Raw genomic sequence first — 22,933 nt, 5'->3', positions numbered from 1 at the left:
CAGGATCGAGAGGTGAGCGAACGCCGGTATGTGTTCGCTCACCTCCCGATCTACTGAGCCGACCTGTGACAGTCTCATTGTCACAGGTCGGCTAGAACTATGAGGTGAGTGAAAAGCACTCACCTCATAGTTCTCCTTTAAAGTGAAATCATATAATGAGAGGGCCTTCACATTTAAAGCAGTACAAGCTTTATTCCCCATACTGCAGAGATTAAATCAAGTTGGTCGCCGTTGCAACACAAACTAAGAAATATCTTTTCTCAAACCCATCAAACAAGCTTGAGGGAACGTTCACCCATGTATAACAGAGGTTTCCAGTTTATTTCAGAGGATACAGCACAGTAGCTGACTTTCTGTGTGCCAGAACTACAGAGATGGAACCCAGGCCAACCCTATGATAAGATCTAGGCCACTGCGGCAGTCATTGTGAATGCAGGAGCAGTTGTTTTAGGGAATAGGTTTTTTAGATACAGTGGTACTGTATATCCTTTTGTACATGTCACCAATATTCCACACAATGTTAGAACTTTGGGAAACAATGGCAAGGCTTTTTGTGTTGAAATTGATCATTATAAAATGACACTGGGAAAAAACTGTAGACATGTATGTATTTTCTCTGTCCTTAGACGTTCAGCACTAGGCAGGAAAACGATTCCCCTCCCCTGAGATATACCCATGAGACAGGAAGCTGGCTCACCAATTTCAGCCTAGTATGTGAGGAGGTCAGACTGTGTAGATTACATTCAGATAGAAAAAGGTCCATCTTACTATCTGTACCATCAGGACAGAGGCAAAGTAGTGTAGTCTAACCAGCCTACTGAGAAATGTCCACCGAAAAAAGAATGCCACTGGTCCTAATACCTAGGAGTTGGCTATGCATGCTAGGATTTGAGGTTGTACAGCAGCACCATGTACCACTCCCATTCTGCTGCGCCCACGGGCTGCTAATGAATGGGAATCTGCAAGGCCAGTGGTGGTCACATGATCGCCACATGGCATTGGAGATAATGGGAAAAGTAAAACAAAAAATAAACAGGGGCAAAAAAAACCCGTAAGCAGAAAGCTGTGCTTGGAGCTGAAAGGAAATGGATTAGTCAATTTGGTTCTGCAAAACTATTCTCTATTCTTCAGGTGGATGAGAAGAACGTTGGGGAGCCAGGCTGGTTGTACGGCTGCTGGAGTGGAAATGTGGGCTGGTTTCCATCCAATTATGCGGAAAGATTGGCAGAGGCTGAGAAATCATTGTCTCCTAAGAAGGCCTTATTGCCTCCATCCATCTCTGTGTCATCTACCTCAGCACCAGACAAGTAAGCGATGTAAACTCAAATTCATTGTAAATGGAAGAGCCACCAAAGGAGAATCATTAAACCGATTGCTTCATCCTTTGTACAGTTGTCTGTTAAGCCCGCCTTGTAAAATACTTTACTTGCTCCCGGGATGGACTACAATCTCAATACAAATTAGTAAACTAAACATGAGACTGTAGTCCGTCACAGGAGCGAGCTTGGAGCAGTGGCTACTTTACAACACACACAGGGACCATGGGGAACAAAAGTAGCCCCCCTCCAGAAGGAAGGACAGTGTCAGCACCAATTCAGAGATGATTGGAGAATCTACAGCCGAGTGATACACAAATAAGATACATTCTTGTTAATAGTTAAGGTACTTGAATGTATTTTTAAGATTTAGATCCTGAGTTTAGTGTCATATTGATTATATTACAGAAGTGATACAACTATTGTGTTTTGGGACAAACAAAATCAGTTTTAACATTATATGGAGTAACGACCCATTTAAAAATCCTGTGTCCCATTGGGGAGATTTCTCTTCATTTCCGGTCCCAATAATACAACAGGAAGTGAAAGGAAGTTCCATCTTTGACAGTTTTCACCAAAACAGGTGTCTCCCTTTGGAAGATCTACCCTAACGTTTTGGATTTACGATCTTTTTTTGGCCAACTGACAATAGCTACCTCCTACTCTTCATAAAATGAGAATTTAAATGTTTTTATGTGAAAAATCGCAAAATGTTTTGTGAAAAAAATATCTAAGGAGAGCAGAGAGAGGATAGAGTTAATTTGGACTAATTAGGGGATAACGAGGGGTTAATCGATAGTTAAATAGGAGAGACGTTTGTTGGGCTGTTATGACATTATAAGAAAGTTTTGTGGTAACTGTGTCCAGCAATATTTGATATTTTTTTAATTGTTCTTTTTCTGAACATTTTCAATCTTCAGGTCGCTCTCGCCAACGAAACCCTCAGAAGGGGATAATAAGGAGTATCCAAATATGCCTTTCTCTAGCCTTAATGTCAGCTCATCATGGCAGAAGACATCTGCATTTACACGCACTATCTCTCCAGGCTCTGTCTCTCCTATTCACGGGCAGGTAGGTGTTAGAAAGGTGTCAGCGTTGATTTCAGCTTTACGTTAATATACATAGTGATTTAATTCCAGCCTTTGCCATGCAACAGGAAGGTAAGGTGGCCCAAAGGAAACCTGCACAAATACAGGAAGGATGTACTAAAGCCCATGTACGTTGTGTCCCTGGTGGGTATTGAGCGTTGGATCCCAATATTGCAAAGCAGCTGACCACTTAAACAACTCTAGGGATAACTTTTATTAAGCCTTGCAGTGGGGACTACCCCCTGTGATGGCAACGCCTGTACTCCGACTGGATACGCCACTAGAGCTCGCTTCCTGTGCACTGGAACTAACCAATGAGAGAACCAATGTTAGGGTGAAAGGGGAACTAACAGAATCTCTTCCCGCACACCTCACTCTCTCCCAGTTGCCTACATTCACCCAGTCACTGGTCAGGACACAGTGTAGGGGAGCAAACGTGTGAACATTTTATTGAGCAAGAACTCACAGATCCCACCTCCCCTCGGTAAGATTACATTATTTTGATGAAATTAACTTTTCTGGAAAATAGCTAAAAAGGTTAACAATAAAAAGATTATTATTAAATAAAAATATTATCAAGGTGATCGTGTCAGCAGGCTCATCAAAGGGGAAGATGTAGTTCTCTCTGCTGGGGGCCTGTGTGGGGGAAGTAGTTTAGACTTAGGGCCAGCAGAACATGGCACACAAAATGTCCGCCGAGAGTTCCATAAATTTGGTAATAAGTCCTGCTGGTCCACGTTCCAGCCGGTGGGCGTATGCCCTAAATAAGCCCGTACGGGTGTTCCATGGAGCAGTTCAGATTTTAGGTCCCCGACTGGCAATTTGAAACCTTAATCCAGGCCTGGGTCCATAGTCCCTGGCTACCTCCTCACTGCAAGGGTTTAGTGCTCTTTTTCATCTAGGGACAAAAATAACAAAGTTATACCCACCCAATCGTCTGAGCTGGCTGGCTCTTAGATTGGTCTTTCCAGCCTCACTCCCTCTCCACCCTAGTTGTCTAAGGATCCTTGAGTCATCACGTTCTATATATTGCTTATAGGACGTGAGGATGCCGAGGAACATGTCATCGCTGGAGCGCAGGAAGACACAGGCTGTAACAGCCAGGCAGCTGCAAGGTGAGTATAACTTTGTTATTTTAGCGCCTAGACCTAAAGGAGCGCTTAACCCTTGTAGTGCTGGGGTAGCTCCACTGCAAGGGTTAAGAAACATTGTGCCCGGAGTTCCACTTTAAGACCACCAACTTCCAGTCTGCTGATACTCTTTCTTGGCTGGATTTACAAACAATTCAGCCCATTCACAACAGATGAAGGGGGGCTTCCTCCATTGTGAATGGGCTGAATGTTTGTAAACACCACTAGCGTTTACACTATTGATAGCTGTGATTGATTCAAAGTGATCACAAGGTACAGAGCCACTCTCATTGTCTCTGTGCATCTTGACTATGATCTTAGCTGTCCAATGACGGCACATATCACAGACATTCATGGGCACATTGGCCCCCCAAGTGTGTTTTCTAGAGCACCATTTACACATCCATCTCCCTGCCTTTATTTTATACAGTACAGATATGTCATCAGGAGCTGGCTGTGTCTTCCTGCTACTCACAGCCAGCCCCCTGATTATGTGTAGCCAGATCTCACGCATGTGCACACGAAGATTTTGCACCGTGTAATTTTGTTATAATGTTGCTATGCTGTCTGAGGGAGATATCACAGGATTTCATTAAAAGAACTGAGGTGAGTGAAAATCGCTCACCTCATAGTTCTAGCCGACCTGTGACAATGAAACGGTCACACGTCGGCTCAATAGATCGGGCAGTGAGCGAACACATACCGTCGCTCGCTCACTTCTCAATCATCTCCCTGCAGAGAGCCCTGACTGTCACTCACGGCTCCAACGCTGACTGGAGGAAGGGGCTGGGGAGGGGGCGGGTACAGCTGGCTCTGCCTCTAGATAGGCAGAGCCAGCTGTCACTCACGCAGCTGGGTGGATCTCGACAGCAATGTCGGGATCCGTCCCGGCTGCGGCGGTCTCAGTATATCGCGGGCTGTAGCTTGCATATACTGAGCTTTGGGTCGCGGGAGGACGCTAGTATATGTCCTGTGAGCCTTAAGAGAACTAAGGGGAAAAACACTTACCCCATAGTTCTCTTTTACATTCTATGGGCACACCACAGTGCGATGCAGTTGTACTGTGTCTCACTGCGGCGCACTGAAAAAAGTACTGCTGCGCCAAACCCATCAAGGAAAAAAGCCGACTGTTAGCATGTCCTCCATTTATGTATTATGTTGCTACTTCATTTCTACAGATTATGAAGTTTAGCTTCACCCTGGAATAGTATATTTTTATTTTTGATTTGTTTGTCATGTACTTTTCTGTGCTGTGAGGTTTTTTTTTATGAGGATCCGTAATGTCGGTCACTTTGATGAAACTGTAGATGTCTTGATCGAATCATGTCTGGAACCTGTTGCAGGGTCAGCCGGTGGAGGCGGTAAAGGCTCAAGCACTGTGCTCATGGACTGCAAAAAAGGACAACCACTTGAATTTTACCAAAAACGATATCATCACCGTGTTGGAGCAGCAAGAGAACTGGTGGTTTGGCGAGGTTCGGGGGCAGAAGGGATGGTTTCCTAAATCCTATGTGAAGATTCTACGGGGAAGGGAAAATAAGACCCCTGAGTGAGTAAAATCATGTACCTTTATGATCAATAGGTGAACCTGCATGATAACCCACCAGGTCAGAGGACAGCAGAATAGAGATGAATATTGTAAGTGACACTTAATGACAAGTTTACATTACTTCCTTAATAGACGAAAGCTTGAATTTTAAAGGACACCCTTCATTTACATTGAATTATTAAATATACAAGCTGTCAGGATCCCTTGTCTCCTTTTGTCAGGCTTCCTACAGTTGTATAAAACATGAAGAAGGGATCTAAGGTATTCTGAAATTTAGAAGTGGCAGCTGTCACCTCTTGAAGTAAATGATCGGGGGACAGCGGGCACATTTGAAAGCGGCAGAACTCTGGCACTCCGCATGAAATTGTATGTGATACGATTACATGCGATTAGGAATAGATCACTGTCCCTGAACGTGTTGATCATGTACCATCTCTTTCTATCAACCATGTTATTCTGTCTTACAGACCAGAACCCGTGTATGCTGCTGTGAAGAGAAAACCATCAACCCCTTCATATACCCCTGCAGAAGGTGAGGGCTCCTAGTGGCTGAATGATGTAGTGCACATGGACAGAGACCGTTTATAAGAGCTCCTTCACATGGGACATTTATCAATTCTTCCTGGGCTATAAGGCAGGCATTCTCTGTACATTGCTAAATCGAATTGTATTAATTAAAAGGAAAAAAAATGCATTGCTTGTTACAGATTATTTGCAGTCTGTAGAAAATGTGCAAAAGTAAATATCGGAATGCCTTATTTGCTGCCTCTGTAACTTCACATGTTCAGTAACACAGGCACACAAGTCATTCAACAGAAAAAAAACATGTAGCACATTGTTCACACCTCATCTGCATTCACTAAAAGTGCGCACATACAAACAGAAGAAAAGATGTCCGCACACTGGATTCTGCTGGAATAGTTTATTGAAGCTTGCACCACATCACTGGTGTCCTGCCCAAGGTCAGCTCCCTCTGACTCTTTTCACCCAATCACAGGCTTATTCGTACAGGTGCATCTCCATGACTAATCCCATGGTTGGGTGAACTGCATCATAGGGTGGCAGGCCTTGGGCGAGACACCAGTGATGTGCTACAAGCTTCAATAAACTCTTGCAGTGGAATCCAGTGTGGGCCCAGCTTTTCTTCTATTTGTATAGGGTCTTATTGGAGCGAACAATGTGCTCCCAGCGGCAAGCACCCTGTGGAGCAATCAGTTTGACTGTGAGCCTATGGCAAAACTGTAGACATTTAAAGATCAATGACCTCTGAAGCTGCAGGCACTGTGAAGCAATTCATACACAAAGTTCACAGCAGAAGGCTTCCCCCTCCCAGACCTCATGCTCTGTGTTTACATTAGATATTAGGAGGCTGTTAAGTTACTGCTGAGAGGGGGAAGGTGAGCTGCTAAATCACTAATGGAAGGGCGAGCAGGGGTTGCTGAGCTACTAAGTCACTGATTAGTGGGGGAGCTAAGCTGCTAAGTCACTGCTGGGTTTGGGAACAGAAGAAGAAGCTGTGCTTGCAGGGAGCACAATTTAAACAACTTCAGTGCTTCTGCTGTGAACTATGAGGTTGAATGGCTCCATAATGTCTGCAGCAAGGCTTGTTTAAAAGCTCATTTATTGCTTATTAAGAATATGTAAATACTTGAATGTATATAGCCTTGCCAGTGGTTTATGCTAATGGTATTTGTAACAATGAAGTATTTCAAACTTGTAAGAGTTAGTAATCCATTGAATGAAGCCAGTTCTGATGACTGAGTACATCATTGTTTTCACTACATTCTAAGGCTGGGTACGTTCCTGGACAAAGTCCAGAGTCACAAGAGTAGTTCACAGCTACTTGTAACTAGGGATGCATCGATATATCGGCCGCCGAAACATATCGGCCGAAAAGTGCACTTTTGGCATATGGCCAAAAGTGCAATTTTCCTGCCAATACATAAGCGCATCCCTGATTTCTTTTCTGCTGGGTGTCCCAGCGGGGAGAAGAGAAAGTTTGATAGCCGGCCGAACGCTGAAAGGAGAGCGGTGTGAGCAGCCGGAGCGTCTCCACCCACACTGCTCAGCCTCCTATCACAGTCCGGCAGAGCGGTGTGTGGGCGGAGACAGTCCGTGCTGTCACAGGAGGCTGAGCTCTCCTCCTTACACCGCTCGCTCAGCCTCCTGTGATAGCGTGTCAGAGAGGAGAGCGGTACAAACACTGAGTGATCAGTGATCACTCAGTGTTTGTAGATAATTGAGGACATGGTATGTGTGCTGTATCCTCAATTATGAATGAATGGGAAGTGATCTACATCACCTCCTGTTCATTCATGATTGTGGTTATAGTAAACATATTCTGTCCTCATGTTATGTATGAATAGGAATACTCAGTATAAAGGATTCCTGTTCATTGATAACAGGGAATACAGAAAAAGAGATTGAGGACTTTGTGTCCTCAATTTTTCCATTTTAAAAGGGAAATATCAGGGTATAAATATAAAAATATATATTTAAAAGTTTATTTAAAAAAATAAAACATTTGAAAAAATAAACATTTTCGGTATCGGTTAAAGTTTCGGCCTGACAATTTTTTTTATTTCGGTTTAGTTTCGGTTTTAAAATTTCGATTTCAGTGCACCTCTACTTGTAACATGTGACTGAGCTTTATATGAATGGGTGAGGGAACTTTGTTCCATAATGCACCAGGAAGAGATAACGGCACAAATATATGACCGACAATCACACTTTAATGAGCTTTGGGCTCCTCGGATTCCAAACATTGATACTGACCACTTTCCATACTTTTAAGCCGAGACCTGACAGCTCCCTTTAATAAGAACCAGCCTATGCTTATCCCCAGGACCATCGCTAATGCATTTCGTGTCACATCTTCCTGCTAGAGATGCACCGATACCATTTTTTCAAGACCGAGTACCAATATTTTTCCTCAAGTACTCAACGATACCAGTTACCGATACCTTTTTAGTGTCATGTGACAGTTTTTCTAAAAAATTACAGAGTAATGATTTTAGGACAGTGGTGGAGCACCAGGGCCCAGTCACAGCTGCAACAGATGCGACCCTGGTACTTCTGACATTGACTCCCACCTACAGGGACTACTAATCTTGACAAATTCTACAACAATGCAGAATACCACCAGCTATAGAGAACTACAAATCCCAGCAACACATTATACAGCAAGGGGTGCATATGGGTCTCACCAGGGTTGCATACGTGTCTCACCAGGGCTGTGCAGTGTCACCAGGGTGCGTCGATCAGGTTTTACCAGAGCTGTTCCGGGTCTCCCCATGGCTGCTTGGGCAGGTGCAGTTTTACCAAGGCTGTTCCGGGTCTCCCCATAGCTGCTCGGGTGGGTGCAGGCAGCGGTAAGGAGGAGGAAGAAATGTGCGGCTGGACTGGTACTGTAAAAGACAGCCGCCGCCGCGACGTCCCTAGTAGGCTGCCTGAGGTCCCCAGCAAGCGTGGGACCTCAGGCAGACGCTTGTGTTTAAAAACTTAAAGCGCTGCTATCTGCGCTTAGTATCGGGCATTTTCACGAGTACTAGTATTATTGCATCCCTACTTCCTACCCTTCTAGCGTCTTTTGTTTTCTGGTTGTGTGCAGTAAGTCTTTATTATTATTATTTTGTAAAAAAAAATATTCACAAATAAAATTAAACTAGTAAGTAAAGGTTATTGCAGAGCCTGATTGTTGGTCACTGAGATGTCTTTATCAAACTCCTTTTGTATGCAGATTTCGTGGCGCTGTACCCGTATTCCAGCACAGAACCCGGTGACTTGACATTTAATGAGGGCGATGTGATCCAGGTGATACAGAAGGATGGCGAGTGGTGGACGGGGACCGTTGGTGACAGAAGTGGGATATTTCCATCAAACTACGTGCGCCCGCGAGATCAGGAGGTAAATACAATGAAAACCAATCTAGCTCCTTTCTACTAAATATATGCATTTGCAGTGGACATTGTTACTCCCATAGTGGACCTTTACCCAACTATTACCCTCTATTATAATACCAGTCCATTGGAAAAGGGACTTTTTTTTTATACCGGTAGTATATTCTTGTACCTTTTTTATAGTGTTTTATGTTTTCTGTGAGCTGCGATCCAAAACGGCAACTATGCATGTTGATAAATTGTATTCAGCCGTATTGAGATTGCCGCCCATACACTGTAATATTATCTTCGTTCAACTCTCAAGCTGAACGAAGAGAATATAACAGATTCCTCCATCAACATTTATGAGTGTTAATCGGGGAATCTCCCACTGTGTGTTCATTGTATTCCGACGGTGGACGAAGATTTTGCAACCAGCTCCTTCAGTCAGCTGATTGAGGGATGCCGGTTTGGAAGAGAGCTCGCAGGAAGCTGATAACTCTATAGAGCAGGTTCAGGATTTATATTAACATTAATAGAATCATTGCTTTTGGTGAGAATTTTGAGATTATGTAAAGGCACATTTACCTTTTCTAATATTATTGATGTTCCTGTGCAAGAACCTCATGGGATGGTGCATATGCTCCAGCCAATAAAGCTGAAATCTGGATTAAGCAAATGTTGTCTAAATAGAGATCGTACATTTAGTTTATGGCCAAGACCTGAGTGTTAAGGTGCCCATACACTGCTCGATTCTCGTACGAGAATCGGGCGAAATCCTGTACCCGTACTGCCCGTACGAGAATCGGGCAGTGTGAACTAAGACATGCGACCGTTTCTACTGTACGGTCGCACGTCTTTTGTCGAGCCAACATGCTCGAAAACCCGCCGAGAATCATACGATTCTGAGCGGGTTTCTAGCCTGCTCGCTCGATAGCTGCGGAACGGGCCGGTGTGCGCACGTGTGCGGTGTGTGCCCGTTCTGCATTGCCGTCATCAGAAGCCCGCCCCTCAGCGGGGCGGGCTTTCGATTATCGCAAGTACGATCTGCCCGTCCAAGGTGGGCAGATCGTACGGGCTTTCAAGAAGCATACGACCATCGCAAGACAAAAGTCTTGCGATGGTCGTAAGGTGTATGGGCACCTTTAGGCACCACACCCCTAAGAACAATGGTAATCGCACTTACCTTAAATGATGTCTCTTAATCTGATCTTCTTCTTCTTTCCTGATGTTTTCATCTGTCCCTCCAGCGGTGCGGCGGCTCTCTGATCCATCGCTGACTTCTCTCTGCTTGCAGGCACTTCTGATCCAGCGGTGTCTGCATGCGGGTGCACGCGTCCATAGACTTACCTTGCGTCTCTGCTCGTCTCCCGGCTGAGAATCCAAACTGCGCATGCGCCCGCCCCAAGATCCTTTGCGGCCGCACGAGCAGTTCCGGATTCTCGCCGCGGGAGCGTGCAGCGATAATCAGGCAAGTTTAAACCGCTGTTAAAGTGGGTTCTTAAAAGCTAGCAGTAGATCTAGGCAAAAAAAACAGATGCTTTAGAACTCCTTTGATCAATATCCTTCATCTCATGAGGAAGCGCTCTTTAGCGTGAAACGTTGACAAACTACGTGACTCCTCCACTTCGAACAATACAAGCACTAATCATGTTCTTACTTTGAATCATGTCATTATGTTTATTGTCTTATTACTATTTAATCATGTACCATCATTGACCTGGCCACTTAGAAGTGGAGCGATTCTCTTTAGGAGATATCTGATTGGAGGTTTTCATGAAAAACATTTTTAAAAGCATTTTAATCATTATTTAAATAAAGACACTTCTTATCTTTGATTGCCTTGGAATTGTCATTTGGCACCTTCAAAACCCCATCTTTTTCTTTTTGCGATTACCATTGTCTAAATAGAGAGGCATGTCTGTTCTCACTTGAATCTTGGACTGCTTTTTCGTATTTCTTCCATATCTGGGCAGTTCTCCAGCATGAATTATCTCCGGTACTTTGCTTTAATACAGACCTGTCACTGCTGCTCTCTCTCCTTGTGCAGGGTGACTGGTCTTTTCTCCGCCCCCTTCCTGTAATAAAGACCGGTCACTGCTGCTCTCTCTCCATGTGCAGGGTGACTGGTCTTTTCTCCGCCTCCTCCCATAATAAAGACCGGTCACTGCTGCTCTCTCTCCATGTGCTGGGTGACTGGTCTTTTCTCCGCCCCCTTCCTGTAATAAAGACCGCTCACTGCTGCTCTCTCTCCTTGTGCAGGGTGACTGGTCTTGTCTCCGCCCCTGCTGTTGTTTTCTGCCTGTAGTGGGTAGGGGCCTTCTGGGTCCCTTCTTACAGCTCTTCTCATTGCTACTCTTACAAGCCATTATTTGGGTTTGCAATGTTTAGTGTACAAACGCACACACTTAGATCCTGTGCGTATTGATGAATATATATTCAAATGAAAGTTTTTTTGTTCGGCTTTAAACTGCAGTGTCAGGTATACATTTTATACAGACATGCCTCCCTACATGTTAGGTAAATATTGCAGTGAAATGACAGCTTGGAGGGAATCCAGGTACAGCTTTCTTTCCATTGAGACAAGTTTTCCATTTTTCTCACCTGTAGGGTCCAAGCAGTGCTGGAAAAACTGGGACATTAACCAAAAAGCCTGGTAAGTACATCTTTGAAACATTTAGGTGTTTCATAAAGCTTCTGTAGTGTGAACAAAATACACACTGATGTTCTTCTGTGTTTAATGTCGGTGTTTTTATTCATTTTGTTCCTCAATAGTGAAAGTGGATATTATCCATAGACATTGCGCTTTCTATTGCAGAGATTGCTCAGGTCACCACCGCGTACACTGCGACAGGATCAGAGCAGCTTAGTCTGGCTCCAGGGCAGCTGATACTTATATTAAAGAAGAATGCATCAGGATGGTGGCAAGGTGAATTGCAGGTATGTGATATATATATAAGATGTACTTGTATAATGCCAAGGAAGCTTTCCTTGAATAATGTGATGTAGCCGCCTGAATGCACTGTACAATCATTCAGGTGCTTAGGCTGGCCATGCACCATTAAAATCTAACATTGGGTAGCCTTACTGGTTTGACAAAAGTTAATTACGCAATTTAATTTTGTCGAAGGGGCCAAGTCGAATGTTTTTGGCCAAACAGTGACTTCAGCCAATTAGTTGCAGTTAATCTTCATGTGTTCTGACAGCAGCAGGCATCGGCTGTCAGAATACGATAGCTACAATAGAATACAATACAATAGCGAGTGGTCCATTCATGCTGTTTTGCATGGATTTTTTTTTTGTTCTGCAAACAAACTCTATTACTGTATAGCTAGCTTTACATGCCAAGAATGTGCCCTAGGAACCCCCTAAACCCTGGTGCTCTAAGAAACGTGTAGAACTGGGCTGCCGCTTCCTATTAGATTGTGATGTGATAAACCAGCATTTCTCAACATTTTTTCATATAGAGCACCCTTTAAATGTATACAAAATCTTGAGGCACCCCAGTTAAAAATGTGAAAAAAAAAACTGTGTGGTCCCTCCATAATCCATATCAGATCCTTATCCCAGATAGGAGTCTTGTAAAGATTTTTAAAAGGGGGACCCCATGCAAATACACATCACATCAGGTGCCCATCTCTACATTAAGAGCCTCCATCACGTCAGGAGCTCCCTTTTTTACACCAAAGTCACCCCTTTCACATTAGAAGCCCCCCTTCATGTGAGAGCCCCCTCCTTTTACATCAGAGTTCCCCCTTTTCATTAGAAGCCTGCCTGCATGATAAAAAGATATGACACTGTGCAAAAATGTTGAGGCACCCTAGGGTATCCTGGCACTCTGGTTGAGAAAGGTTAAAAAAGGTTAAACAAAGCAGCACTTGTGATTTTACCTACATTGCGCTCTGACTGCTACTTTATTCTGGGAGAAGAGAGGGTCTTTCTATATCCAATTGCTAGCTGTGATTCTGCTCCTGTTCAGAGCAAGGTCTTCCCGGTCGTCACGTACCACTTCTACATCTATTTCTATCAACTCTGCCTCCATGCTTTACCCTGACTATGGCTGCAGATTCACATGATACAAGTGCACCCTTGCTGAGGCATATAGGCATATAGAGGTGGATTTATGAGGACTTTATTGATGTCCTGGTGCCACCTAATTAATTTCAATGATTACACCAGACCTTGTTTTCAAACTATAGCCTGCTTTTTCCCATTACTCATCTTTTAAAATCCGTGTCCACAGTAATAACTGTTATTGTAATTAGCCTATGTCATTTATTTTACAATGGATGCAATCTTTCCAGGCACGAGGGAAGAAGAGGCAGAAGGGCTGGTTTCCAGCTACCCACGTCAAGTTATTAGGACCAACTAATGACAAGACAGCTCCCGCTTTCAACCCAGGTAGGAATTTACTTGCTGATAAAATAATAATAATAAAAATACGAAGAACAAATATACATCGCTGACAACTCTACCCAACAGTTCAGTGTGGGGGGTGGCTGCACCAGAAAAAAATGAATTGTTAGTGAGATTGTTGCATACTGTCTGATAAGGTGCCAGTATTAGCTGTGTATCTTCAGAGAAAAGTCAACTTTAGATGTCTTTTGTCTTTGTGTTTTTTCTTTTCACTTTTAAGACCAGCAAGCATCTGAAAAACAAATCTAGATTTTATCCCATGTCTTAATGTATAGATGAAGTTACCGATGTCTCTGAAGGTTCTCATTCATCCAGGTCATGGTATATCTGTAAAAAATAAATCAAGGCAACTGGACTTGCTGTATTTTTCTTGAAGACATTTCACTGGTCATCCGACTAGCTTTTCTCTCAAGAGGAATGACCAGCGAAACTTCTTCAAGAACAAAAATATACATTTATCAAAACTGGAGCAACTGCTCATAGTAACCAATCAGCTTCTCTCTTTCAATTTCAAAGATTAACTGAACAAACTGAAGAGAGAAGCTGATTGTTTTCCATAGGTAGCTGCTCTAGTTTTGATGAGAACAAAAATAGGCGAGAAGCACCATAACAAGGCAAAATAACTTTTTATTGGGTAGAAGCACGCGGTGTGGATAGGGGTGTTGATGATAAGCCAGGTGGGTTGGCCTCGTTTGGAGTGCTGGAGCATTTGCATGCTCTCACCTGTATCATTTTCACCCCACTCTTCAACTCCCTCCAGCATCAAACGCGAGAAGGACCAGTCATCACCATCACGCCAATCCTCAACACCAGCACCCCAAACGAGGCCAACCCTCCTGGCCTACCAACAACACCCCTATCTAAAACGCATGCCTCTGCCCACTAAAAAAGTATTTTGCCTGGTTGTGGCGCTTCTCTCTCCTATTTTTGTTCTCCTCCTACACATGTTGGATACCCTGGTCCGCACACACAGGAAGCAGCATACCAACTAATACCAAATCTGCCCTCCCTCTTGTCCCCCGGAGAGCACTGTTATACTGGACTGTTCTTTTAACTTTTCATTTTCCAGTTTTGAGTCCAGTTGCTTTGATTTCTTTTTTCTAAGTTACCGGTATACTGTGTAACAATCCAAGTCTGATGCATTCATTCAAAGCTTAGTTAGATGCAGAAGATTGTCCCTTTAGAGTCAATTGCTGTAAATATTCCTTATTTGTAGTTCCGGAGCTGCTTTGGAAACCTAGCACTGGCTGGTACCTCATGTGGAACATGTGCTGGTGGTGCCTGGAATCTGGCACATTGCAGCTACAGTGAATGGAGCCATGAAGCTTCCTGCTTCGGTAATAGGGCTGACGGTGGTGTCATTTGATATTGCATTGGTGATATGTAATATCATAAATGTAGATGCAACTGAGATTTAGGGGAGTTCTTCTTTAAAGATAAGGTACATAGCCCAAGAATCTTGGGTTTTTAACTTGAGAACTGATTTACCCTTTCTGAGCTGAGAGTCTTGTCTCTTTCCTCTCCTAGTGTGTCAGGTCATAGCAATGTATGAGTATGTCGCCAATAATGAGGATGAACTGAACTTCAACAAAGGACAGCTCATCAATGTCATTAGCAAAGACGATGCAGACTGGTGGCAAGGAGAAATCAACGGGGCCACCGGGCTATTTCCTTCCAACTACGTCAAGATGACAACAGAATGTGACCCCAGCCAGCAGTGTGAGTACCTCTTCCTTTCTGTATTGCCTTGATGGCCTATTTTGCTGTACTTGTGTAGTGTTACTGTGTTAAGCAGAAGGAGTCCAAATGTAGCAGAGTAGCTTAAGCTGGTTTTAACCATCCAACCATCCAGCCATAGATATAGCAGTGCAATCAATGTTGTTACACATGAATGGCCACACTTCAATGCTAGATACTGGGGGTGGGGGGAGCAGAGGTTGACGTCCTCTGGCTTTTGGCCGCATCTCAGAGAATGTTGAGTAGCCCATATCGCGTCCCGTACTGTAGCTTCTTCCCACAATATTTGGGCTACTCGGCATTCCCTGGAATCTTGTTGGAAGGGTGATGACATCACCCTCTGCACCACGAAGTCGGGCAAATGCGAGTATATTATCTAACTATGTTTCCCCTCACAAAAACTTTTCAGGAGTATTTATGTAGTATTTTACAGAGGGGGGCACCTTGGTCCACTTTTAAGAGAACTTTCACTTTTAACTGTTTTAAAAGTTCCTTGTTCATTTTCCAAAATCATTTATGGTACTATTTTGGTTGTTCACAAAGATTCTCCACCCTTTTCTCCTAAAATTATGTTCTACGACATTTTTAAAAACTAACCCCCCTACTCCTGATTGGTCTTTTATACAAAGTATCATTCTGTAAACCTGCGTTAGATTATATTGAAACAATGCTTACAGGTACAGGAAATGAACCCGTGTGTTGTTGGATATATTATTTAGGGATGGGAATACACTTGTTACTAGCATGCTGTTGTGGGCCCCCTCTCTTCCTGCAACCCCACCCCCCGTTGTGCCTCCCCTGCACCCCCCTTGGCTGTGGTTTTCATGTCCCCCTGTATCAGAATGGAGAGCGGGAGCAGACAGGGGAAGGTCCGTTCCCCAATCTGCTCGGAGATCAGTGGAGCATAAAGTGCTCTCACATATAGGGGAAGGCATACATTTGCAGTGACGCCGCGACCCACTGCAGAGGGTGTCGCGACCCACTTTTGGGTCGCGACCCACGAGTTGAGAACCACTGATCTAGAGCATTTATATTGCTTTTATCAGTTTTTTCAAAAGCAGAATTAATGCTGTTGTAATCACCGAAAACTTGGAGGATCATGGGGGCCAGCATATGCTCATGCAAGTATCAACCATTAGAAAGTCGCTATCTGCATATTACATTTGGGGAGGGGACTACTGTCGCCTGTCCAGTGCTGCCAGTTGTTTTCCTTTCAAACGTTTTTTATTGAATTTTAACATTGTTAGTAAAACATACATCTTGGCATACAAAACAAAATAAGAATCACATATGAATATAGCATTCAAATACAGAAAGCTTTATTAATTTAGTATCTGGAGCTTCCCTTCGCGATCCACCATCTCCACGTATTGGAAGTCGAGAGTAAGCGAAACCAGAGGATTTGAAGAGTAGAAGAAAGAAAAGTATAGGCAAAAGTAAAGACCTGATGGCGTCAAGATCCCCCCAGGCAAGAGCGGGTCAATCAAAGGGTTGTTATACTTTCAGAAGGAATATCGGGATGGGCATACGTTATCCAAGGGTCCCAAACCTTCGTGAATTTCACTTGGGTATCCAAAACGACACTGGACAATTTTTAATTGATGAAAAAGGAATCAATTCTACGTTGCACACCAGGAAAGGGAACAAATTGTTTCTTTCATGTCTGCGTTATTGCTTTTTTGGCAGCTAGGAGAACAAAAACTGCCAGTTTGTGCTGAGCCTCTGTGAGGTTTGGGGGTTTAAAGGAGAACTATGGGGTCAGGGCTTTTCCCTATAGTTCTCTTCACAGTTTGGCTAGAACTATGAGGTGAGTGAAAAGCACTCACCTCATAGTTCTCCTTTTAAGGTGTAAGAACGTGAACCAGGAATCTTTGACGATACTTGTGCTTTATACTTCTCCCCACTCCCTCAGGTTTAAGGCCTCATTCACATAAGTGGTAAAAGCTAGTAGATCAGTGTTTTTCCTCCTCTCCCTCTCTTGAGCGTCCACCTGCAATTTTACATGGTAAACAGTCAGGGTGGTATACATGGTTGTGGCCTTGAAGCTTTGTCGGGCTTCACGGCGTCTCGCGTTTGGCACGTAAGATCATTGAAGTCAATGGTAATGTGCCACAAACGCATGCCCAAGCATTTTGGGAGCGGTATTTCTATGCAAAAGGTGGCCTCTGTTATTTATAGTTTCATTTTGTTGCAGTTTAGTGGGATTCTTCCATAGTGTTTCTGTGTTGGCATTTCATAGCACATGCAGCTCGGCTTGATGTGGTTTGATTTGGTTCACTTGAAATAACCTAATACATGTGTACATGGGGGCAGCCGTATTTGCTCATTACATATGCTGTCTTTGTCTCCAGCTTAGTAGGACTTCACAGTGAATGTGGCTTACCGCTCCTCTCGCTCATTGCAAGTCTATGAGTTAGGTCTGACCAGATAGAAAGAAATAGACTCGCTATAAGGCCAGCCGAGTTAGTCCTAAAGCCGGGTATACACGGTACGAATTTCGGCCAGTTACATAGGTGGAAAAAAAGACACAAGTCCATCGAGTTCAACCTAAAGAGATAAGAGGAGAAAGAAAAAAGAGAAAGAAAGAAGAAAAACCCTATGCCCTCTAATCACACAGCAAAAATGTCAAAAGTGTGTCAGTCATTTACGAACAGAAACTAAAAACAAGCTCAGTCATGAAGGGGTTAATATACCTATAAGAACTCAATATCCAGCAATATTCTGTGCATTTAGGAATACATCCAGATTTTGTTTTAAACAATTAACTGAGCTCGCTAGAACTAGCTCCTGGGGGAGTCTATTCCACATTTTCACAGCTCTAACTGTGAAGAATCCTTTCCGTATGCAAAGGTTAAACCTCTTTTCCTCCAGACGCAAATAATGTCCCCTTGTCCTTTGCAGTGAATAATTTGACACCAACCTCACTATACGGACCATTTATGTATTTATAGATGGTGATCATGTCCCCCCTTAGTCGCCTCTTCTCCAGAGAGAACAAATTCAGGTCATCTAACCTTTCCTCATAGCTGAGCTCCTCCATGCCTCTTATGAGTTTGGTCACCCTTCGCTACACTTTCTGCAGTTCCACAACATCCTTTTTGTGAACTGGTGCCCAAAACTGAACTGCATATTCCAGATGAGGCCTTACTAATGCTTTGTACATGGGCAGGATAATGGCTCTATCTCTGGAGTCTAGAGACCCCGTATGATACAAGGAAGTATTTTGCTTGCTTTAGAAACTGTGGCCTGACATGGCATGTTATTATTGAGTCTATGATCTACCAGAACACCTAGATCTTTCTCCACCATTGACTCCCCCAAACATACTCCCCGTAGAGTGTATGACACATGCACATGTTCAGTCCACAAGTGCAGAACTTTACATTTATCAACATTAAAGAAGATCTATGAGGTGAGTGATTTCCACTCATCCTCATAGTAAGAGCCAACCTGTGACAAAGAAGCTGTCACAGGTCGGCTCTATTGATCAGGAAGTGAGCAGAAACATGCACCGATCCGCTCACTTCCCGATCATTTCCCTGCAGAGAGAGGTGACTGTCAGGCACCCCTTCCCGCAGGGATTCCCCCTCTCCGTTCCTCCAGCTCTGACTGGAGGAACGGACGGGGGAGGGGAAGGGTACAGCTGGCTCTGCCTCTAGATAGGCAGAGCCAGCTGTCACTGGCTCAGCTGGGTGGATCTCGACAGTAATGTCAAGATCCGTCCCGGCTACGGCGCTCTCAGTATATCACGGGCAATAGCCCTCTATATACGGAGCTTTGGGTAGGACCCTAAAGAGAACTATGGGGAAAAAACACTTACCCCATAGTTCTCTTTTAAACCTCATTTGCCACATAGATGCCCAATCACATATTGCATTCACTTCCCGAGGCTGCGTGGCTTCCTGACCAATCAAAAAAGCTGGGCGGCACCTCATTACTTGGTTAGGAAGCCAGGCTGCCTAGCAACAAGTGAAGCAGGCTTCCTAGCCAATCAGGAAGCCGGGAGGCGGGTCATAACCCACCGCCTGGCTTCCTGGTTGAAAAGGAAGCTGGCTCCATGCTCCCTCTGACCAGAAGTTCCAGTATCGGGGTCAGTATCGGAGCATTTGGGCGAGTACGAGTACTCGCCGAATACTCAATATAGATACCGATACTAGTATCAGTATCGGTGCATCCCTGTTAATGATTTTATTCAAATTAATAAAACCTTTGACAGAAATGTGAACTTTTTTCTTACTCTGTCCAAAACTAAACAAATTGGCTGCTCTTTATAACTGCCTTTCTCAACTTTTTTAACACAAAGGAACCTTTTTAATAACTTTCTGGTCTCGGGGAACCCCTGCAAATAATTCAGTAGATTAGTTTTGGTGGTCAGTAGCAAGAATGCTCCCAGCATTGGTGATCAGTTGGAAGAATGCCTCCTACATTGGTAGATAGTGGGAAGAATGGTGCTTACATTGGTTGTCAGTGGGAAGAAGAATGCTCCATACATTGGTGGTCAATGGGAAGAATGCACCTTACATTGGTGGTCAGTGGGAAGAATGCCCCTTACATTGGTGGTCAGTGGGAAGAATTCCTCCTTACGGTGGTTGAGGGAAGAATTCCTCTTACATTGGTGGTCAGTGGAAAGAATGCTCCATACATTGGTGGTCAGTGGGAAGAATGCTCCTTACATTGGTGGTCAGTGGGAAGAATGCCCCTTACATTGGTGGTCAGTGGGAAGAAGTATGTTCCATACATTGGTGGTCAGTGGAAAGAATTCTCCATACATTGGTGGTCAGTGGGAAAAAGTATGTTCCATACATTGGTGGTCAGTGGAAAGGATTCTCCATACATTGGTGGTCAGTGGGAAGAAGTATGTTCCATACATTGGTGGTCAGTGGAAAGAATTCTCCATACATTGGTGGTCAGTGGGAAGAAGAATGCTCCACACATTGGTTGTCAGTGGGAAGAAGAATGCTCCATACATTGGTGGTCAGTGGGAAGAAGAATGCTCCATACATTGGTGGACAGTGGGAAGAATGACTTTTACATTGGGAGTCAGTAGGTAGAATGTTCCTAATGTTGGTGATCAGTGGGAAGAATGCTTTCCTTACAGATAGCTAAAAAGATATTTGCTGTCAGTGGTTACTTATCTAAGAGGCAGAAATTGCTCAAGGAACCCTAAGCAACCTCTGCGGGAACCCTTTTTGGCTGCTTTAGATTATGTATACGTGTTTTATTAAGAGTCATGAAATCACATTTCCAGTATCACCAGTGGTGTAAATTTTTAGATTAAGTATTGACTTGCTGAGCACCAGCTGAAGGTTATCAGGCTTATAGTCCGTTAACCTGCGGGGAGTATATAGTTGAGGCTACAGAAAGAACAATACTCAAATGTTCACAAGCAGGACATGGACCAGGGGGACCCCGAGTCTGCTGAACTGCAGATTGATTTTGAATGGTGGTGTCGCCCTTCATGTGTAGGAATGAGCAGATCACAAGGCAGGTACATTAGTTAGGAAATCTTGTGGCAGGTACATATTTCTACATTTGTGTTTCAGTTGTGTGCTTAGTTGCCTAGAATTATCATTTTTTGTAAATCAGTCACCGAAGCTTTAGAAATGGATATGCTTGTGTTAGACCAGGAGTAGGCAACCTCTGTACTCAAGCTGTGGTGAAGCTACAAATCCCATCATGCATCTGCCTCTTGGAGTCTTGCCGGTGGCGGTTAGAGTCTTGCAATGTCTCCTGGGACTTGAAGTTCTTCAACATCTGGAGTGCCGAGGTTGCCTACCTCCTGGGTTAGACTTTTAAACATACTGTAACTGTTACCCCTACTCAGTGGGGGCAGCCATTTTGGGGGATGAGCCACTAATTAGGCCTTCCTATTTGCTAGCAACTTATTGACGTGATTGTGACATGCAAATGTTTGGTTCAGTCACAAAACGGCTTTGCTCAGTGTGGCTTACCCTTACACATGGCTTACACACCGTGGGCAGCCATCTTGTTAGTTGTATCAGTTTGCTAGTTGTCGTTATTACTGGCTCAGCTCCCAGCATGGCTGCCTCCACTGTGGTGCTCTTTAGATGTGTATTACATGTGCAGATGTGAGGGGACGGCACTCATTCTCAGTGTGTTCTCTCTCTTTTTTTTGTTTTTAGGACACAGTCTTGTCTGCCTGTATGAAAGCACCACAGAGACCCACTATCCCAGTATGACTATAGCGAGGAGGGAGCCGGCGCCATTGGCTTCGCTTGAACTCTCATGATCCGATTCCTCCGACAAGATCGCCTCTCGCGTCAAACGACCGTGTTGCCTTTACCGTTTCATTTTGTGTTATGAAAGGATAGTGGGTTTTTGTGGGTCTTCCATAGCTTTCAGCTTGGCTAAGTGCGGTTTGCTGTCGTTGCATGCTAGCCAATGTCTCTGTGAGCCAGACGAGCGTCAGAAGCTTGAGCTGCTGAATGAGTCTGTGACGCATTGCTTAGCACTGCTTCTCACACCTCACTCGCTGCCTTGTTCCAGCTTGCACTATGGGGTCTGGGCACACAAAGACCCACTACAGCACAGCCAATGACCTGTTAGACTTGTGTATCACAGGGGGGTAGGCAGACATCGTCCCTCCAGCTGTTGTGAAACCTCAAATCCCATCATGCATTGGCCTCTGGGAGCCTGTGGCTCTCAGAATCTTCCAGTGCCTTATGTGACTTGTAGTCCCACAGCAGCTGCAGGGCTGCAGTTTGGCTACCACTAATGTATCATTCTGTCAGATGAGACTAGTAAACCTAAGAAGCAAGCGGAGATGTCAGTAAGTGGGCTGCTAGTTCTGTTGAACCTTTTCTACAGCCATCAGTGGATTCAAATGTTTCCTTATATTGCTTTGTACAGCCATTGTTATCAGCCATTTTAGGCTAAAGAGGCTCATACCTGGCTGCTTTGCAGTGGGGGGACTATAGACAAAGTCAAAAGCAAATGATCATACCGCAAAGCTTTATGTCTACTACTTATGAATGTTTGATCTCTTTAGTGCTTTCAGTTGGTTGAATATTTTAATAAAGGTGTCATTAAGGCCTCATTCACACAAGGCCATTAACTCCGGAGCCGGATTCCTGTGGCAGGATTCAGCAGATTCTTGCCGTTGGAATCGCAAGAGCTTCCAGACAGCAGCGGCTGCTTGCGTCTATACAAAGCAATGACCAGCTGTCCACCGGTGTTCAGAGGGAATTGTAATGGAGCAAGCTTGCGTCCAGGGACATCTGTCTCTAACTGCAGGTAATTTCTCCATGTGCCATTACCTCTGGAGACGGGTGGACAGCTGCAGCCAGTGTCAGCCTGTCATTGCTTTGTACAGGCTGAGCGGCCACAGCTGTCTGGAGGCTCCTGTGATTCCAACCACAGGAACCTAGCACACCTCGTGTGAATGAGGCCCTAGGCTTACTGGTCCTCATAGATACCTATTCTCTGGCTGTCCTGTTCCAGTTAACGCCTTCTTTACTGGTAAGTAGTGGTTTTCTGCTGCTGCAGAACCACTAGTCCCAGCACTGCTGACGACTTGGTTCCCGAGCACTGAGAACTGCACTGGCCTCGTTTTGTGCAGAATAGTTCTGTTTTCTTTAGTCATTTGGGTAGTCTGGTGTCACTACCACAACCATCATGTTACTACTAAAGAGACTTTTTTTTCTTCACTGCTTTACAAGTGCAATATATATTTGTGTGTGAAGCTGATATTATTTAGGCCTGTGTCATACGGGCAGAATGTAGAGGAACGTGTAAGTATTAGTTCATGGTGGGTTCAAGTTCTAAACAGCTGTGTTTTTTTAATGAGATAGATCATATA

General features: G+C 44.2%; 1 protein-coding gene across 1 annotated transcript in view; it reads left to right on the top strand.

Moving 5' to 3' along the window:
* The window catches only part of ITSN2 (intersectin 2), a 107,399-nt gene that overhangs the window by 52,588 nt on the left and 31,878 nt on the right, over positions 1 to 22,933 (top strand). The window contains exons 22-30 of the mRNA XM_018575523.1: positions 1,132 to 1,307; positions 2,237 to 2,387; positions 4,878 to 5,083; positions 5,551 to 5,615; positions 8,823 to 8,989; positions 11,572 to 11,617; positions 11,780 to 11,901; positions 13,266 to 13,362; positions 14,905 to 15,096. Of these exons, the coding sequence (XP_018431025.1) occupies positions 1,132 to 1,307; positions 2,237 to 2,387; positions 4,878 to 5,083; positions 5,551 to 5,615; positions 8,823 to 8,989; positions 11,572 to 11,617; positions 11,780 to 11,901; positions 13,266 to 13,362; positions 14,905 to 15,096 (1,222 nt within the window). The remainder of the gene's footprint in view (positions 1 to 1,131; positions 1,308 to 2,236; positions 2,388 to 4,877; positions 5,084 to 5,550; positions 5,616 to 8,822; positions 8,990 to 11,571; positions 11,618 to 11,779; positions 11,902 to 13,265; positions 13,363 to 14,904; positions 15,097 to 22,933) is intronic.

Source organism: Nanorana parkeri, unplaced genomic scaffold, assembly GCF_000935625.1.
Source record: "Nanorana parkeri isolate BGI_ZX_2015 unplaced genomic scaffold, ASM93562v1 scaffold53, whole genome shotgun sequence".
Taxonomy (NCBI): Eukaryota; Metazoa; Chordata; class Amphibia; order Anura; family Dicroglossidae; genus Nanorana; species Nanorana parkeri.
Note: the sequence above shows the minus strand (reverse complement) of the source record. Positions and strands in the feature narration are given on the sequence as shown.